The following is a 20,282-nucleotide window of genomic DNA, read 5'->3' as shown; positions in this document are numbered from 1 at the left end:
TGTCTATGGGGCACCGAGTAGACACAGGGTGGTAAAATTAAACCGCTAGTTAATACCACTAACAAGGCTCAAAATAGCCTCACACTAACACGGCAGCATAATGAGGGTCCCTACATGCAAGCCGAAGCATTGAGAACTTTGTAAGTGGACAAACAGTTTAATAAGAAGATACTTTATAAACACAGTACATTACACGTTCACGGTCAGGCGCCATCCTGGAAAACAGTCTTGACGAATCGATCCACGAGCGCTGTTCTAAGTGAGCTGGTCGATAGGAATTAAGTTTGTCAAATGTAATAACATGGACATTTTTATTTTTATTTATTTATTTTCTCTGTTGCGTTCAGTGTTTTCTTCCGGAAACAACGGCCCATATGAGTTTCCAAGTCACAGTTCATCACTTTGAACAGCGCTCGTGGCTCAACTCGTCGAGACTCTTTTACAAAATGGCTGCTGTCCGTAAATGCGTAATGTACTGTCTTTATAAAGTATCTTCTTATTAAACTGTTTGTCCACTTACAAAGTTCTCAATCCTTCGGTTTGCATGTAGGGACCCTCATTATGCTACCGTGTTAGTGTGAGGCTATTTTGAGCCTTGTTAGTGGTATTAACTAGCGATTTAATGTTACTTACTCTGTGCCCAATAGACAAGCGTTATAAGCTAATCTGTTTTTAGAGATAAAACTCGTTACATTCGATTTCCATGAACACGCATCCCAGAGAACGATCTACTCTGTAAAAATCTGTTAATTACCCCTAGGTTCATTTCTCACCGGAGATGTTCTTCAAATAGGGCACTTTTTTGAAGGGACAGACATTTGTAGTCGTGTCCAAAACGATAGTGGGCGTTATCGAGTGCACTCATCCAATCCCACAATGCACCATCTAATGCGTACAACCAATGTACGCTCAACGGTTAGAAAATACTTGGAATGCCCGATCGGTGGATATAACCGTGAATCGTGCATTATAACCGTGAACCGCGCACTCCTTCCGACCTGTAGTGTGGATCGCCTGTGACTGACTGTATTCGTCATCTGGCTGTATGCACCGAACCGTGACTGTTCGGGGCAAATACATGTACCACAGCACCCCTATTATATATAATATACCCATTATATGGCAACAGTGATGAATGGGACATGCCAATTGGATAATATCGCAATGCAAAATCTTGTATTTAACAAGTTATTTTATATAACACATAAAAAAAGCTAAATGTATCAAATAATAGTTAAATCTATCAAATCATCACAGACCCCCTTCACACTCACACACACACACACACACACACACACACACACACACACACACACACACAGCATAAGCACTGCAGTTGTTAGTAAATAGGCAGAGCACAGGAGCTAAAGGACTGATCTTTTGGCTGTTTGTGATCTGCATTGGCCTTCTATAGATTATAGAAGGTTTCTTGAGCATGTTTCATGTGCATCCTGAACGAATGACACACTAGATCCCGCCGCAGGGTAATGCTGCTCCGGTCACTCACTGAAAGAGTCTGTCCTTGTTTCGCTGCACTGCTCGCGTCCTGAAGTGCACTAGTGTGTGTGGTCTTGCATGCAAGGCTAGAGCTCACTTACAAGAGATCTCCAATAGGGGGCGGCACATGATAACTCTTCTGTGTTTGAACGTTTACTATTTCTCAAAGAGAAACGTGCTATTGAAATGTCAATTTCAACTATATGCATGAGAGAACAGATTCACAATAATGCATTATGGTTACTCTGGACAATATCTACAGTCAAGATAAATACTGAAAGTGCACTATAGATGTACAGACTTTACAAAATATGGTGTCTTTAACTATTGCATGCATTGCTTAAAAATGTACTGTGCATTTATATGTATTATTGTGTACATATGTGTTATTACACTGTAATTATATCTGTTTTTTCCACATACTGTTGAAAGTTGTATATTTATATTATGCATACTATTATAATGTAGGTAACACTTTATTTTGCAGTGTCAGTTACATATGTTACATGTACTTACCGTTGTAATAACAGTAAATGATGCATAATTACATCCAACTAATCCTCAACCAAACATGTACATGTAGTTACTTAATATGACTGAGTACTTAAATATATAATTACACTGTATCAATGACACCTTAAAATAAAGTGTAAGCAAAATGTACACATATGATAATAATATGATAACAGAGACTCAGCTAAATGGGAACTTTTCCTATATGTGAACATGGGATATTTATACACTGTTTATTTGGAGTCTTATCCAACCATTGTTGCTGCAAATATGAACGTTGTGATAATTTAGTTTTACTGAACAAGTATGTACAAACGAAGTACATTGTATCTCTGGTTTAATACTGTGCATATAAACACACAGAAGGGAAAGGTACTGTAACACTTTAGTTTGGGGATAAATTCTCACTATCAACTAGTTATTAAAAAGCGCAGATTAATGCCTTATTCTGCATGATCATATTCTACATTCCCTAATCCTACCCAATACAGTGTAGTTATATATTCAAGTACTGAGTAAAAATAATTATGTACATGTACTTGCTATAGGATTAGGGTTTGGTTTAGAGTTAGTTGCTTGCAATTATGCATAATTTACTCCCATTACTATAATAAGTGCATATAACATGTAACATGGACACTGTAAAGGAAATTGTTTGCAAAATATTACTTTCTGTCATCTAAATTCAGGTGACGAATCTGTTATTATTTAGCAAAAAACAAAAACAAAGCCAGCATTCCTTCATTGTTATTTCTGAAAATGTATCCTTACATGAGGAGCCAAGAATAGTTTATGGAAGTGTTTGACACTTGTGGGATGTTAATGCTAATACTCTGATTTAGGTTTCCATTAAATATTATAGATTTTTTTTTTTGTTTAATCAGTGACTGGCTCATGTTTCATATGTGAGCCTGGTAAATCTAAAATCAACCGCATGATGGCTCTCTTCATAAATGTATCACCAACAGATGTACAGTACATTTAACAGATGCTTTTATCCTGAGTGATTAACAAATGAGAAATAAAACATGAAAGATTGATGCTAAGAAGGCTAGAACATGAGGATAGAAAACCCTTAGAATAAGCAACATGACAAGCTAGAACCTGCACTCAAATATTTTAGGAGTGTGATGATAATAGCTGCACTGTAAAACCTAAGTTATATGTACTCAATAAAAATGAGTTTGCTGCACTCAAATATTATTAAAAAGTTATGTGGACACAACATTATAGAACATTTCTAGGTCCCAGCATGATAATTGTATAATTAAGTGATTAATTAAGAGATGATTGAGCATTAGCGGGCCCACACAGAATCTGCACGTGCAGAATTACGCAGAAAGCTCTGCAGATTTCCCAAATTGTAGTGCCGTCACTTTGTGATGGGTATCGGTATGCTTATTGATGTGATTTGTTTTTGATTTTTTTGTGAGAGAGTTATATTTTAAAATGCCTAAAATAAAATTGACCACGGATGAGTTAAGGAAACATCACTTGCCTACAAAAAGTACTTATTTATAGCTATTTAAAATAGTCCATTTATTTACTTCAGTATGTATTTATTTATTTTGCTTTATTGTTGAATGATATTAATTTGTTCATGAATTGTCTACAATACAATTGATAAATCAATATTTTCTCCATCTTTTAGTGGATGTAGCCTGCAATATGAGAGATCAAGCTTTGTTTAAAAAAAGTTGTCCTATTTAAATTTGTATTGTAAGCCTTAAATACAATTTAAGAAGTGAATATTTTATATTTTATTTGTAATGCTTTCAGTTCCAATCATTTTTTGATCTTTTGAACACATTTAAAACACTTCTGCATAATTCATTAGTGATGAACACCTACTATTAACAGACTCAATGAAGGAAAGAGAAACTCAAGAACTACAACTGACTTCAACCACAGCTTTAGATCAAATCAACTGAAGATAAAATAAGATATTAAATCTCTGAAGATCTCAGCAGAGGAGGATTAAACAACTCCACAAACAGCATTACCAGCGTTACACATTACTGACCAGACTGACTTTATTTCTGTTATTCGTCTACAGAAGCTCTTATTGAGAATTAACAGATGTTTAGATGTTGATGTTTATCTAAAATATCTGGTCACCATTATGGTGATCAGTGTTTGCTTTAGTTGGGCAGTTTGACTCAAGGCTTTGTGGTCTTAAACACATAATTTATTGCAAAGATAGCCAGAAGCAAAGATGATCGGGTGATATAGTTTTCAGCATCATAAAGTGAATCTTATCATTGACCAAAAGTGATTATTTGTTATCAGTGGTGGAATGTAACGAAGTACAAATACTTTGTTACTTTACTTAAGTAAATTTTTCACATATCTGTACTTTGCTTAAGTAGAATCAATAGTGCATACTTTTTACTTTTACTTTAAATATTTTACTTTCTACTCCACTACATTTCTACAACGTTTTGTTACATTTTCGTTACATTTTCTGATCAGTTTCAGAGCTCGAGATTAAGGTTTGTTCGGATAATTAATGGATAATTATAGGCAATGTATGAACTGACGGTTGCGCTGTTGACAATCGCGCAGCCTCTCGAGGAGAAATGGAAACAAACCAACGCCGCATGTACAGAGAAACTCAGTAACATACTGCAGTAAATATTCAAAATGTGAAAAGGTTTGTATATTTTATAACGTATAATACAGTTAAAAAACATCACATGACACGACCAAGAGTGCTGTTTTCCTGAACCATCACGACTGAAAATGTGACACTGATTTCATGACAGTTCCATAAACAATTAATAAAAATTAGTCACTTACATTTTAGATGGAATATAAGCTACTTTTGTTCTATTACAGCAGCGAAAATATTTCCAAGATCAGATCATATTTCCACATCAGAACCACTCATCTCACAGCAATAGTGTGTTACTGAATGATTCAGCGTTTGAAAGAATCGGTTGAATCAAAGATTCAATGACCTGTTCGTAAACGACTGCCTCATTCATGAACGAATCAGCCGTTTGAACGAACCGACTCAATGACTCACTCATTAAGACCTGTCGCCCCCTACTGGTAGCTTAGTTTCATGTTTCTTATTGTATTAAAATATATAGTTAAAACAATCTCATAACATTATTTAATGCCGTTGTAATTTGTCAGTGTAAATTATTTAATTTAACAACCATATAGCGTTATTCTAATTTAATTTATTGATCAAATTTAAGAATATAAAAGGAAAGCTGAAGCATATCCTATATTTAAGATTAATCCTCATTAAGATTTAAATACATCAAAGCTGATGAAAATGTTACTTCTGAACACTGATATTAACTCTGCAGATCCCCCTGATATTGTGAGTCAGAATGTAAACTGGGCAACAGATGATACGCATAATTAGTCTACATTAACCCAAAACTAACTGATTTAAAGACATCAGTTATATAGACATTAAGAGAATAAATTGTTATACAAGTATTTTTACTTTTAATACTAAAAGTACATTTAAAATCAAGTACTTTTTTTACTTTTACTTAAGTAGGATTGTCGTTGTAGTACTTCTACTTTTACTTAAGTAGGATTGTCGTTGTAGTACTTTTACTTTTACTTAAGTAGGATTGTCGTTGTAGTACTTCTACTTTTACTTAAGTAAATATGGCTCTGGTTATTTGTACTTTTACTTAAGTACTGATATTCAGTACTTCCTCCACCACTGTTTGTTATTAATAGATAATATTCGCCAACAATACTTTATTTCAGACATTCTGAAAACAGCTCTATGTTGGTATCAGAACCAGTGGCGGTTCTGTGCATGTATCTTTGCTTCCGCTTTATCCGTTATGGATCTTTGATTAAAAAGCAGAGTAATGCAGCTGCAAATTATTCACATTCTTTTGTAGCATCTCATAATTGTGAAGGACATTAACTGTGCTGCACACCTGCATGTTAGTTATGTGTGGAGGGCATTAGAATGACACTACACTAGCTATACTGGGAAATCATTAACAATGTGAGAGGATTTATAACCGCAGCTTCAAATTACACTGGCATCTGACACCTTTGATTATTCTTTGTTTATTTCTCCGTCCAGTCAGAGGACACGCAGGTCTGAATGAGGGGGCCTGTGTTCCTCAGACACATTAGCGAGCCCCTCTGTTACATTTTCATTATGAATCGTTGATATTTGAAGTAGCATTTTAAACATTAGCACGTAGAGTGTCTTTAAGTGTTACTATGACACTTGCAATGGGTTTACCATAGTGAAACAGGGTAAGACATGTTTTTGAAGAAGGATTGATGGTGCTTTGACTAATTTAAATTTAGTTAATTTTAAACCAAAAATGTTTGCATTTAATTCATTGTTTTTATATATATATATATATATATATATATATATATATATATATATATATATATATATATATATTTAAATAAAATATTAATGTAAAAAATATTAATTAAAAAGTTTTACTTTTTTATATAAAAATATAATAAAATAGGGTTTTCCCCCCTAAAATGGTTATATTTAGTAATTCAGCAATAGTTAAAAAAGTTAGTTAAAAGTTGTTAAAACTTATTAATAATATTGTTAATGTTATTAATAATAACACTACTCATGCTTTGTTGAGAAAAAACCCCAACAAATACCTATATAATTATAGAAAAAAGGGTAAACTACACTGTAAAAAATGATGAAGTTAAGTTAATTCAACTCCTCAAAATAAGTTTAGCCATTTCAACTTTTTCATTTAAGTTATACAAGATTCAACTTAAAATTGTAAGTAGGTTAAATGTAAATTGTAATATAGTTAGTTAAAATGACTTAACTTAAAAATGTAAGGCACCAACTGAACTTTTTTAAGTTGAAATATGTTTTTTACAGTGATTGTTAAAGTCATTTAGTTCACACTCAATGTGATTATAATAGGATTTTGGCAATATTGCGATTAAACTTCACCTCGTGTGAACGCAATACTTTAATCAAACTAATGCGATTAAGCTCATAATCGTAGTAAGTTGCATTAAACTATGTGGTGTACGCCGATTTTAATAAATAAACAGGCATGTAAACACCTTAATCGCTTAATTACCGCTCGGACCAAAGTGCGCATAGTTATTAGTGAATAATCAGAATAATGAAAATTGTATGTAAACCGGAGGGAAGAGTAACGCTCGTGTCATATAAACTGTGATTAACACCTAACTCGGATTATTTGATATAATTGCATTTTTGGTGCACATGTAAACGTAGTCACTCTTTAGACCACAAACCTTAAGGGTCAATTTTTTAAATTGAGAGTTATACATAATCTGAAAGCTGAATAAATTATATTTCCATTGATGTGTGGTTTGTTAGGATAGGAGTCGAGATACAACTATTGGAAAATCTGGAGGATGCAAAAATATCTCAATATTGAGAAAATCGCCTTTTAATCACTTCATCTCTATTTCGAATAATTATGACGTATGCACATTTGGACCCAAATGTGGGGCACAGAGCTTGATGTGGTAAAGTTGTCCAAATGAAGTCCTTAGTGATGCATATTAATACTAATAATACATTTTGTATATATATTTATGGTAGGACATTTACAAAATATCTTAATATCCTAATGATTTTTGGCATAAAAGAAAAATAGATAATTTTGACCCAAATAATGTTTTGTTGACTATTGCCACATATATACCCGTGAGCCCATATATATAAACGCATGACAGGTTTTGGGCTCCAGGGTCACATATATTAATTAATGAAGAACACAAAAGGGACCTGTTGGGAATGCACATTGGGAATATATAGTGTAGTTTATCACAACTGACCACAGTGGAGAGCTATAATTAGCAGACAGAAGGAAAGAATGAGTGCATTAGTGCTATAGGATTATGGGTTTTTAGCGTTTTTACACCTTAATAACAGGATGGAGTAGATTGTTTTAGTCAGAGAGAGTGCAGTGCAGAGTGAGAGTGTGAGAAAGACGCTGAAGGTGTAATTGCAGGTTTTGAAGGAGGGTGACGGCCTCTCATTATCGAGCAGTGAAGAGTGTCAGTCAGCTCCGCTAGATACGGACGCCACATACAGAGCAGCATCATGCTTCTGACAAACTAACGCCATGCTTCCACATTACACGCCTTCTCAAACATCTGACAGGCCACACAGGACACTTGGCATATCCTTGTCATGATGAAAAAAGGCGATAGACTGCCGTTCAAAAGTCTCTTCTGCTCACCAAGGCTGCATTATTTTATAAAAAATATGGAAAAAACTATAATAATATTATTAAATTGTAAAATAACTGCTTTCTATGTGAATATATTTTAAAATGTAATTTATTCCTGTGATCAAAGCTGAATGTTCAGCATCATTCCTCCAGTCTTCAGTGTCACATGATCCTTCAGAGATCATTCTCATATGAGGATTTAATGCTCAACAAACATTTATCAATGTTAAAAACATTTTTCAGGATTCTTTGATGCATAGAAAGTTCAAAAGAACAGCATTATATAATCTTTTGTAACATTAGAAATGTCTTTACGGTCACCTTTACTGTGTATTCATTTCTTAAGTTCTTTCCCAAAAAAATGGTTTGAATGGTAGTGCAATGTAGCTTTCATATGAATGCTGTTCTTTTGAACTTTCTATTCATCAAAGAATCCTGTAGCAACTCATAATGGGCAGTTTTAACATAATGAGTTACTACAAATCCTAAAAAAAAGCTGTTTTCACCACTGTAAATTCTAACAAGTTCAGTTTACTTAAAAAAAAAGTTTGGAAACCGATTGCCTTATCTTTGCAAAGCAAACTTAAAGGGAAAACTGAAGTTAATTTAATATTGGGCTAAAAGTAAAGAAAGCTTACACCTCCCAAGTGAATTAAGTAATACATACCAAGTTAGTTTAATGCCAGTTCTAGTTAACATACTCTAGATATTTTCCCCCATCTAGCGGTGTAAAGGTATATGACCATCCAGTGAATATTAGTTTCAGTTCCTCTCAATTCTGATTTCGTTTTAACTCCTACGGTGGCTGATTTAGTCCAAGATTAACATGGCTTCCAGTTCGACCTCGTCCATGAGCGCCATCGAGTGTTAAAACGCGAAAGGCGAAGCTTGAATTTACGGGTATGTCCCTCTTTGGCTAATGTAATGTCAAGATGGAGGGGCAACATGGCGACCAGCATTCGAACCCCTCACCCGTATGTATTTTGCATATTATAAACTTGCCAGAATACTTAATTACTTGAAAGAAGCAAATATACACTAATGAGCACATATATTTTTGAAAGAACTAAGTGTTTTTAGATAATCTAAAAAAGTTACACAGTGTAGCTTTAAGATTTATTCCTAATAATACTTGATAATATAACAGTGTTATATTATGTTGTGCAAACATCTTAAATACTATTATACCCAACATAGTTTTAATCAGCTATGGCGACTTAAAAAACGATGTGAAATCAGTTTCCACGTTTTCTTCAAGTAAAGTGAACGTATTTTTAGTAGTTCACCTAGCATGAATGCACCTAACACTCGATTAAGTAAGCTTAATTGCATCAAGTTGTTCTTACTTAAACCATTCAAGTTGTGTCGACATAATTATATATGTGAGCTGAGGAAGAGTACTCCCAGAATGCATTGCAGCAAGAATAAATTAATTGCTTCGTTTTATTATTTTTGGCTTTATTTTACCATTGTATTTGCTGTTTTTTTTTGTCAGTATAACCCCAATAACGACAGCAAATGAACTTGTAAAGGTCTTATTAAGTGTAAAAAAATAAAAAATGTTACCATTGTTGTGTTTTGCATGCTGAATGTTGAAACTCAAGCATGGTCAACTGTAAGATATTGTCACAGAGGCATTATATCAACACAATTAAAAGTTAATCAGAAGTGTTAGCAATAAAATGTTAAAAGATCATTAATTGGCATTAAATTAAAAAATATATATATTTATATATATTATATAATTATTATTATTACTTCCCTTCCTTTGAAATCAGATAACTGTGATTTCGTGTTGCCTTGCTGCATCAATAGGAAGAGATTTACAGTAATATAAATGAAGTTTAAGTGCCCAACCAAAGGGAACACTGATCACCATAATGGTGAGAAATTTTAGGAAATCAACATACATTTATGAAGTCAGCTTATGTGACGCTTTCCCAAAGAATTTAGTTGTATTGTCAATAACATTCAAGATGACTGGAAAATGAGTGAATGCAACTAAGGGTGCGTTCACACTTGTCATGTTTGGTTCGATTAAAACGAACCCTGGTGCGATTGCTCGGTTAGTGCGGTTCATTTGAACACATGTGAACGCTGCCACGCGAACTCTGGTGCGCACTAAACAAGCGGACCGAGACCGCTAAAAAGATGGGTCTCGGTCCGCTTCCAAACGAACTCTGGTGCGGTTCGATTGATATATGAACGCAACACGGACCAAAGACATGTAAACGGACCAAAAACCGGACGTATAATGTCACAAGATGCGACGCATAGTCAGCTGATTTGACGACGCGGAAAGATCGGTGTATCCAAAGAGTAACGTTAACGTTAGAGGGCAAACGTGGAGCAACGAGGAGGTGCCTCATCAATATTTGGTCTGACGAGCATGTTTAGAAAATGCTAGAAAAAAACACACAAAAAGCAGACCTGGCTCTTCTCATCAAAGTTCCTGTGTTGCCCATTATTAGCAGGTACAGACGACAGAACGGCCGTCTCTGTTCTGCACAACGGAGGAAATCCTGCTGCTGTTTTGAATGTTTTGAACATTTTATGAGCTCTTCATGAGTTCTCAGCGGGTAAAAATAATGCCATATGTACACGCATAAAATGATCGCGTTTAATCCAACACACAGCGTTGTTTTGAACATTTCATGAGCTCTTCATGAGTTCTCTGGTAAAAAATAATGCCATATGTGTTACACGCATAAAATGATCGCGTTTAATCCAGCACACAGCGTTGTTTTGAATGTTGTGAACATTTCATGAGCTCTTCATGAGTTCTCTGGTAAAAAATAATGCCATATGTACACGCATAAAATGCCCGCGTGTGTAATCCGCACACAGCGTTGTTTTGAATGTTCTGTAAGCGAGCTTCTACGTCATATAAACCGACCAATCAGGTTGTGACCGTCTGCCTGTGCCTTTGGTTCGGTAACTTTAGGTTCGCTGTTAAAAATGCCCGTGTGAACGCTAAGCGGACCAGGACTATTATGTTTGTTTTTGTTTTTTGGTCCGGACCAAACTAACCAAACGAACCGAACTGCAAGTGTGAACGCACCCTAAGAAGAACGATGACTGCAGAAGTGGAGGAAATTAGTGAAAAGTCTATTAAGAATTGCCCCGCCTCAACCTTTTGAACGGCAGTGTATGTGCATGTTTCGACCTCTCGAATCTTCATTAAACAGGCTTTTCCTTGATTGGATGATGGTCTCTTTGTCAGCCATGAGTCAGGGTAGTTTAGCAAAATGCCTGTTCACACTGACAGCGATTTGGAGCGATCGGTCTCATAACTTTTCATCGAGCTGGCCATTTGAGATGTCAGGAAGGAGAGCAACAAAATGGAGCAGGGTTTAACTGTGGGGCAGCTTCGCTAAGAGCTAAGTCTGATTGAAAACAAGCATGGAAATACAGAATCAGATCTTCTGAGGGCACAACTGTAAATGCTCTTCTAGAAAAATATGATGTATTTTCCCTCTACATCTTTGCAGCACACCATTACAATTAACATCAAGGAATTAAACCTTCGAGAACACGCTATGTGATGAAATCATGAGGTGTACGTCTGCAACTAACAGTGAATGGGTGACCTTCAGAGCTACAGTAACTGTGAAGGACCTTTACTTCAACCTGGCCATTTGAGTCAAGGCCTGAAGATCTCCACAGCATCGTCCCGTCTCTCTTTCCAGCAGTCTCTCAAACCAGGGCACCTTATATTTTGCATGTCCTGTCATTTACACACAGGCCTGACCATCTTACAGCACGTTTCTAAGAGGCGCCATACTGTCTAGTTGAGCACGCTGCAGAGGTTTCAGTGCCAGACATGCGTTTGAGTCTGGTGGAAGGTCCTGTGTGTGTGTGTGTTTGGTTACTGATCCCTCTCTATCACTCTTGTAGAAAGCCAGGCTCGGTCCTGGGAAGAAAGTCATCACTCCCAGTGGTCACCGACGCTTCAGTTTTCCATCCGGAAACATGGACAGAGTTCGACTCAATGACTTCCATTTCCTGGCTCTTCTCGGCAAAGGCAGTTTTGGCAAGGTCAGTTGCATCCCGTGTGTGCAAGCACTCATTATTAACCCAAAGCACAGAACGGTTTTTGAAGCATGATCCACTGACTGTGTGAACTGGAGCAGAACGTGGACATGGGTAGTATAACTATAGGCTTTATGAGGTCAGACAAGAGTTGACGAGAGTTATGCCCATTCATTTTTGTAGAATATCCATCTATCAGAAAGGGTAACATAACTGTGCTAACAACCAAATATACATGTGTTATCAAGAGAATGTTTTGCTTTTTATCAAGTGCCTCAAAACATGTAAACCTTGCAAAATAGATCTCCTAGATCTTCCTCAGAAAGACTTCGAAAGAATCCGTTTCTTAGTGGATTGATTAGAACTGCAAACCCATGACTCCCTGAAAATAATGTTAATCCAACTAATAAGATCGATGTTTGGCCTATCACCATGGTTTCTATTGATAGGTCCATTGTCTCATCAATAGTGTATCATACACAGTTTAAAGCACAGCTTAACCCTCTGGGGTTCTTCGTCCCTTTGACAGAAAAGTTTTACATTAAAAAAAAAAAAAAAAAAATCGTAGCTTCATCTGAATGGTACAAAACTTTGTGTGTTTATGGTACTTGGTATATGGACACCAAAAAATTGGGCACAGAATTTGACAAAGCTAAGTGGTCGTAAAAAAAAAAAAAAAAAAAGTCGCACTCAGGGTCTTCGCGATTAAAAATTACAGACATTGAAAATGAATTGGAAATTGGCAAAATTACAGAAATACAGAGATTTTTTTTTGTGCGTACAGTCTACAAATCAGCCACAATACCTAAAAAAAAGTATACAACAGTGAAGAGCTGAATCTCTAAAACATCAAGAGTGCAAAACAGACAAACACACACACACACACATACACAAATGAACGAGTGTCCATTTAAAAGCTAATTTTGGAAAATGTGAGAAAAAATCAATGATTTATCCACAATGTAAGAAAAAAGCACACAGCAATGAAAGCATGAGACTGTAAGCCATCAAGATGGCAAAATAGACACACACACAAACACACACACACACACACAAACACACACACACACACACACACACACACACACACACACACAAACACAGAAATATGAGACTGTAAAAGGGAAAATTGAGAACATGTGAAATAAAATCAATGAATCAAAAAATGGGGAGACATTGGATCCAAAATTCAAAAGTCTCTCTCACGAACACACACACACACACACACACACTTTCAAAGGTGCTTGCCAAGGGATGTAAAAACAAGCATAATGTGCAATCATCCAGTAAGCAAGAAACACAGTTGTGAATGACCTGTGCAAAAAACAATAATTACAGTTTGTATGTAAAAAAATATGCACATAATATGGAAGTATATTTAGGATAATATTTAAAACGCTTATTTTATATTTGTGTTTCTCTATTTTCCATTTACTGTTTTATAATTATTATACTTTCGCTGTTATTTTAGTTTGTTTATAATTGCTGTTGCCTTTTGAAGATGAGTTTCTGTTCATTGAATTGTATAAAAACAGATTTAATGAAAATATTTATTATAAAAGGTTTATAAAAAATGCTATGATTAATGAATGGGTAACAGAGTTTACTCTCAGCATTTGTCTTTGTTTTGAACACAGGTGATGTTAGCAGAGATGAAGTCCACTGAGGAGCTGTACGCCATTAAAATCCTGAAGAAGGACGTGGTGATCCAGGATGATGATGTGGAATGCACAATGGTGGAGAAGAGAGTGCTGGCCCAGAGAGAAAAGCCCCCTTTCCTAACCCAGCTGCACTCCTGCTTCCAGACTGTGGTGAGAAATGCATCTCTCTATATCCACTGAGTGTTCATCTGTTAGGACGTCTCTGTAGTTTCTATGACCTCTTTCAATACTAGAAGACAGCAGACACAAAAATCTAAGATTTTTCTCATCTTCGACTTTCTCTTTTATGGAAAACAACATTTTGTAAAATCCATATGCACATCTTTTCCATGCAATGACAATTCATAGTGACCACATACAGTGGAGTGGGTACGGAAAGTATTCAGACAGCCATACATTTTTCACTCTGTTATATTGCAGCCATTTGGTAAAATTATTTAAGTTCATTTTTTTTTTCATTAATGTACACACAGCACCCCATATTGACAGAAAAACATAGAATTGTTGGCATTTTTGCAGATTTCTTAAAAAAGAAAAGGTGAAATATCACATTGTCCTACGTATTCAGACCCTTTGCTCATTATTTAGTAGAAGCACCCTTTTGATCTAATACAGTCATGAGTCTTTTTGGGAAAGATGCAATAAAATAAACCTGGATTTGGGGATCCTCTGCCATTCCTGCTTGCAGATCCTTTCTTGTTCTGTCAGGTTGGATGGTAAACGTTGGTGGACAGCCATTTTCAGGTCTCTCCAGCCATTCAAGAACAGTCACAGAGTTGTTGTAAAGCCACTCCTTCGTTATTTTAGCGGTGTGCTTAGGGTCATTGTCTTGTTGGAAGATATACCTTTGGCCGAGTCTGAGGTCTTAAGCACTCTGGAGAAGGTTTTTGTCAAGGGCATCCCTGTACTTGACCGCATTCATCTTTCCCTCGATTGCAACCAGTCGTCCTGTCCCTGCAGCTGAAAAACACCCCCCGCAGCATGATGCTGCCACCACCATGCTTCACTGTTGGGACTGTATTGGACAGGTGATGAGCAGTGCCTGGTTTTCTCCACACCTACCGCTTAGAATTAGGGCCAAAAAGTTCTATCTGGGTCTCATCAGACCAGATAATCTTATTTCTCACCATCTTGGAGTCCTTCAGGTGTTTTTTTAGCAAACGCCATGCGGGCTTTCATGCATCTTGCACTGAGGAGAGGCTTCCGTTGGGCCACCCTGCCATAAAGCTCCAACTGGTGGAGGGCTGCAATGATGGTTGACTTTCTACAACTTTCTCCCATCTCCCGGCTGCATCTCTGGAGCTCAGCCACAGTGATCTTTGGGTTCTTCTTTACCTCTCTCACCAAGGCTCTTCTCCCCCGATAGCTTAGTTTGGCCAGACGGCCAGCTCTGGGAAGGGTTCTGAGCTTAAGTGCAGCAGAATTTTTTTGTAACCTTTGCCAGATCTGTGCCTTGCCACAATTTTGTATCTGAGCTCTTCAGGAAGTTCCTTTGACCCTTATGATTCTCATTTGCTCTGACATGCACTGTGAGCCGTAAGGTCTTATATAGACAGGTGTGTGGCTTTCCTAATCTAGTCCAGTCAGTATAATCAAACACAGCTGGACTCAAATGAAGGTGTAGAACCATCTCAAGGATGATCAGAAGAAATGGACAGCACCTGAGCCAAATATATGAGTATCACAGCAAAGGGTCTGAATACTTCAGTTTCTCTTTTTTAATAAATCTGCAAAAATTCTGTGTTTTTCTGTCAATAGGTAGGCTGTGTGTACATTAATTAGAAAAAGGGGGGTCTGAATACTTTCCATAGTTTAGTCATGCTGTGTCCCAATTTGCCTATTTATACTACGACCTTGAAGTATGTACTCTTTTTGTAAAGAAAAAGTACATACTTTTGAGTGTGTAGCAAAAGAGTATGCAAGCTTTGGGACATACTACTTCATCATCTTTAGCAAACTCTTTCACTGAGTTTCGAGCATCCCGTTACCGTTTAAACTGCCCTGTCAGTCATCGTCACAGTTAAAATCCTCCACATTCAGTTTCATTTCCTACTGTATCAGAAAGAAATGTAAGCAAACGTTGATCTGCCATTCATGGGTCTTTAATGCAGAGACTCTCCTCATGTGTTTGCAGTTGAAATATAATGATGCATTTAAAAGTTAATGGCCAAACGTATCGTCTGTGTTTTAAGGCTATAGTCCTCCTCAGTTTGTGGTCTTGTGTTAATGTTTATGGATGGTGTTGTATTCTTGCTCTCTGTGTTTATTATTGTTTCTTCGTCACACATCTCTCGTCATTTAGATCATACTAGCAAACCCTGACAGAACATAATACCCAGAAAAGAAAGGCAAATTTTAACATGGATATGCCCCTTCCTCCCTCTTTTTGTAGGATAAAACAAAAATATTGTGTTTAATTTAGTTTACTTACTTTAAATGAAGACCTTGATGTTTATTGCGATATTGTGATGCTTTAAAATATGCATCTTATTTTCTGTTACTTACTTAAAAAACGCCATAAAAATGAATAAAACCCACACTATTTATTTCTGCTGTCAATAAAGCTAGCTAATGTCAAGAAACAACATTATTTAATCAAACTTGTTTCTAAACAGAAACTAAACAGAATAGGTTTAAAAAAGAGACCATGATTTTCAGTTAGACCAGTATAAAAATGCGCTTTAAATAAATGGCACACTCTTTTCGTTTTCATATCATGTGACCAAACAGCATTGACTTGAGACGAGATATTTTGGTGCCATATTTAATTTCAGGTCTATTTTCAGTTCACTGTAGTATCGCTTTGTTCCTCACTCACAGCTATTGTATGGCTTTAGAAGACTTGACACAAGACATGTTCAGTGATTTCTTTTATACTGCATTCATCTCTTAGTATCTTAGGAGCTTAACTGTCAACTGTCATTGTGTCGAAAAGAGCTGCATGTATTTTCTTCAAATTCTCTGTCTGTGTTTCACAGAAAAATGTATGTAAACAACAGATACGAACAGTGTGTGTATTTGGTGGGTTTTGTATGCGTCAGACGGGAAGCTCCTCCAGGAGTCACAGCAGGCCACTCTCAGTATGGGCGTCCTGCTGATGAATAATGCAACAGATCCCAGCATGCCCTCACTAAATATTGATGAGCTGCATGCAGACAGCAAAACCAGCCATCATGTCCACTCGCATTTAACTCCAAACACTGTAACTCCCCGTGGGATGTTCACAATGCTCCTACAACACAACTGGTGTGATAGTGAGGTGACAGCGCTCCGCTGAAAGCCTTTCAGTGCGGCTCACTAACGTATGTTGTGCTTTGGATGTTGTGGAAGTGTCCTTACGGGACTTCTTAACTATAACCACCTCACTCCCATAAACCAATGCACTTCCATATACATACTCAAAAAAACTTGTGGGTAACACTTTTGAATACTGTTCCATCATTAATTAATAATAACACAGGAACAAATGAGTAATGCAAAATTAACATTCTAGTTACTACACTCTCAGAAAAAAAAGGTACAACTTTGTTCCTTGCATGGGAACAAAGCGTATAACTGTACCTTTAAAGGTGCACAGTTGGTCCTTAGGGTACATTTATATCCTTGTTTTCCTCTACTTAGGGCAGGGGTTGGCAAGTTTGGTCCTATAGAGTCGCTGTCCTGCAGAGTTTGGCTCCAACCCTGAAAGACGTGAAGCTCTCATTGAGAATTAACAGATGTTTAGATGTTGATGTTTTATTGAAAATGTTTGGTCACCATTATGGAGATCAGTGTTTCCTTTAGTTGGGCAGTTTGTCTCTTGGCAATTTATGTGAGTTTGTTACAGTGTTGATAAAAAACATAATCTGTTCACATTTAAAAAAAAAGCCATAAAAAATGTTTTCTTGAAGAGAAAAACTTGAACTGACTAAAAATGTTAATAAATAATATTCACCAATGATACTCTCTTGCTACAGATCTGAATTTTGATTTTTAAAAACATTCTAGAGGGAGAAAAGTTTAGACACAGATATCAAGAATCATCATATTAATCTCAACAATGGTGACATACTTAATGCTGCAATGCATGCTGGGAGCCATGAGTTTTATACTGTGAGCTTTATGGCTTAGATGGGTTGGAGCTAAACTCTGGAGGACATCAAATCTCTAGGACCGAACCCCTGACTTAGAGGTACAAAAATTTACCCTTAAAAGGTACAATTTTGTACTCTCTTTTTTTTTTTAGAGTGTACTCAACAAAGAAACTTTGATTAATGAGTATTAGCACTCAGTTGAATGAGGTCAATAGCTACTTTTTTTTTTTTCATACGTCACAGATAACTACTATATTACCGGTTCCTAGTTAATGACAGTAATGCATAATGTACAATTCATTCTAATGTGAAGATTATACACTCAGGGAAAAAAGGGGTACAAAAGCTGTCACTAAGGGGGGTATCTTTTCAAAAGGTACACTTTTGTTCCTTTTAGGTACTAATATGTACATTTAGGATACTAATATGCACCATTCAGGTAAAAACGTGTACCGTCCCAGTAACCGCTTTTGTACCTTTTTTCTGAGAGTGGTAACGCTCTAGTACTGACTCAAGTATTACCAAATCTAATACCGGCAAACAACGCAGAACATTACTGATTGTTTCGTAGTTTTCAACACATTCCTACACTGTAAAAAAATTGTGTTCGTTTTTGTTGGTTTAACTTTATAAAGTAAGTTACCTGGTTGCCTTAACATTTTGAGTTTATTGAGATAAAAAATTTGAGTTGAGACAATGAAGATATTTGATAAATCATGAAAATAGCACTATTTGGCGTGTTTCACTCCGTCATCAGAAATAAAAACACACAATTAAAAAATCTTTTAATAATATTTTAATAAAGGTTGTCGAATCTCAAAAAATGTTCATTGTATTAACTAAAAAATTTAATTTCAATGAACTCAAAATTTTAAGGCAATCAGGTAACTTTTTTTCTAAATAATTTGTTTGCTTCCAAATCTATCAAACCCACTTCTGTTAGAAAGATACTATTATCTTAATGACAAATAAGTAGAATTTGCAACAAAAATGTAGAATACATCACATTAAACCAATTTGCGAAATACATGATCAACAAATGTGTGAATTTCAGTGGCCCAAACTGTCTCGAGCCTTGAGAAGCATTACATATATTCAAGAAATGTTTCAGTCATTTGAATGACCGTGTTAGTAAATGTGCCATTTGTTTGCTTGCTTTCTAATCTGAGAAGGAAAAAAGAAGGTCAAAGCATCTCCTGACACCTGGTGTGGTCACTATTGTGTCTGTAATATATCAATATGTCAATAACGTCCTGTCTGATCTAAGGTCAGGATTGATTCAGGACTGAAAACAGGAGCTTGCATGTTAATGTTCTGCATCTGTACTATTTATATTATTTGTCTTTTGCCAGGATCGGCTGTACTTTGTAATGGAGTACATTAACGGTGGAGATCTGATGTATCACATCCAGCAAGTGGGCAAGTTTAAGGAGCCACAAGCCGTGTAAGACATGTCCTATCAATCAATACACACGAGTACAGACTAATGATGAGCTCATTAGTCAAGCCGAACACACAGTTTTAGATGTGACTGAACATGCTGGTTTGTCCAAACTGTGTTTGTGTGACTTATGTCCATGATGGAAAATTAGCACAATGTAAGTACCTGTAATATAATGTACTGCTAACTAGCAAACCTTCTGAAGCAGAAAAAAGTTTCAAAAAGTAGTATGCTACATTGTTGCATGACCATGTACACATGTATAGCTCAGCAAGTAGCGTCCACTTATAATTAGTATGATTATTTGGCATTTATAATTCAATTAAACAGGAAAATCACTGAACCTCCTTAGCTCTTGGACCATTTTGGGGGATTTCCGCCTGGATTTGGCCATACCTAAATTGAAAAGCTTCCCATACTCAAATACAACAGTGGTCTAAATACAACCCCAAATCAAAAAAAGTTGGGACAGTTTGGAAAACGCAAATAAAAAAAGAAAGTAGTGATTTCTAAAATTACTTTGACTTGTATTTCATTGCAGACAATATGCACACAAAATATTTCATGTTTTGTCTGGTCAACTTCATGTCATTTGTAAATATGCATCCTTTCCTGTCATTCACACCTGCAACACATTTCAAAAAAAATTGGGACAGGAGCAATTTAGGGCTAGTAATGAGGTAAAAGGGTTAAATAATGATGTGATTTGAAACAGGTGATGTCAACAGGTGATTGAAATTATGATTTGGTACAAAAGCAGCATCCAAGAAAGATCTAATCCTTTAGGAGCAAAGATGGGCCGAGGATCGCCAGTTTGCCAACAAATACGTGAGAAAATTATTGAAATGTTTAAAAACAATGTTCCTCA

General features: G+C 36.1%; 1 protein-coding gene across 2 annotated transcripts in view; it reads left to right on the top strand.

The window, feature by feature from the left end:
* The window catches only part of prkcab (protein kinase C, alpha, b), a 316,495-nt gene that overhangs the window by 257,040 nt on the left and 39,173 nt on the right, over nt 1–20,282 (top strand). For both annotated transcript variants that reach the window (XM_067424611.1, XM_067424603.1), the window contains 3 exons: nt 12,105–12,245; nt 13,877–14,050; nt 19,326–19,417. In XM_067424611.1, the coding sequence (XP_067280712.1) occupies nt 12,105–12,245; nt 13,877–14,050; nt 19,326–19,417 (407 nt within the window). The remainder of the gene's footprint in view (nt 1–12,104; nt 12,246–13,876; nt 14,051–19,325; nt 19,418–20,282) is intronic.

Source organism: Pseudorasbora parva, chromosome 2, assembly GCF_024679245.1.
Source record: "Pseudorasbora parva isolate DD20220531a chromosome 2, ASM2467924v1, whole genome shotgun sequence".
In the NCBI taxonomy this organism is placed as follows: domain Eukaryota; kingdom Metazoa; phylum Chordata; class Actinopteri; order Cypriniformes; family Gobionidae; genus Pseudorasbora; species Pseudorasbora parva.
The sequence above is the reverse complement of the archived record's forward strand: the minus strand, read 5'-3'. Positions and strand labels throughout refer to the sequence as shown.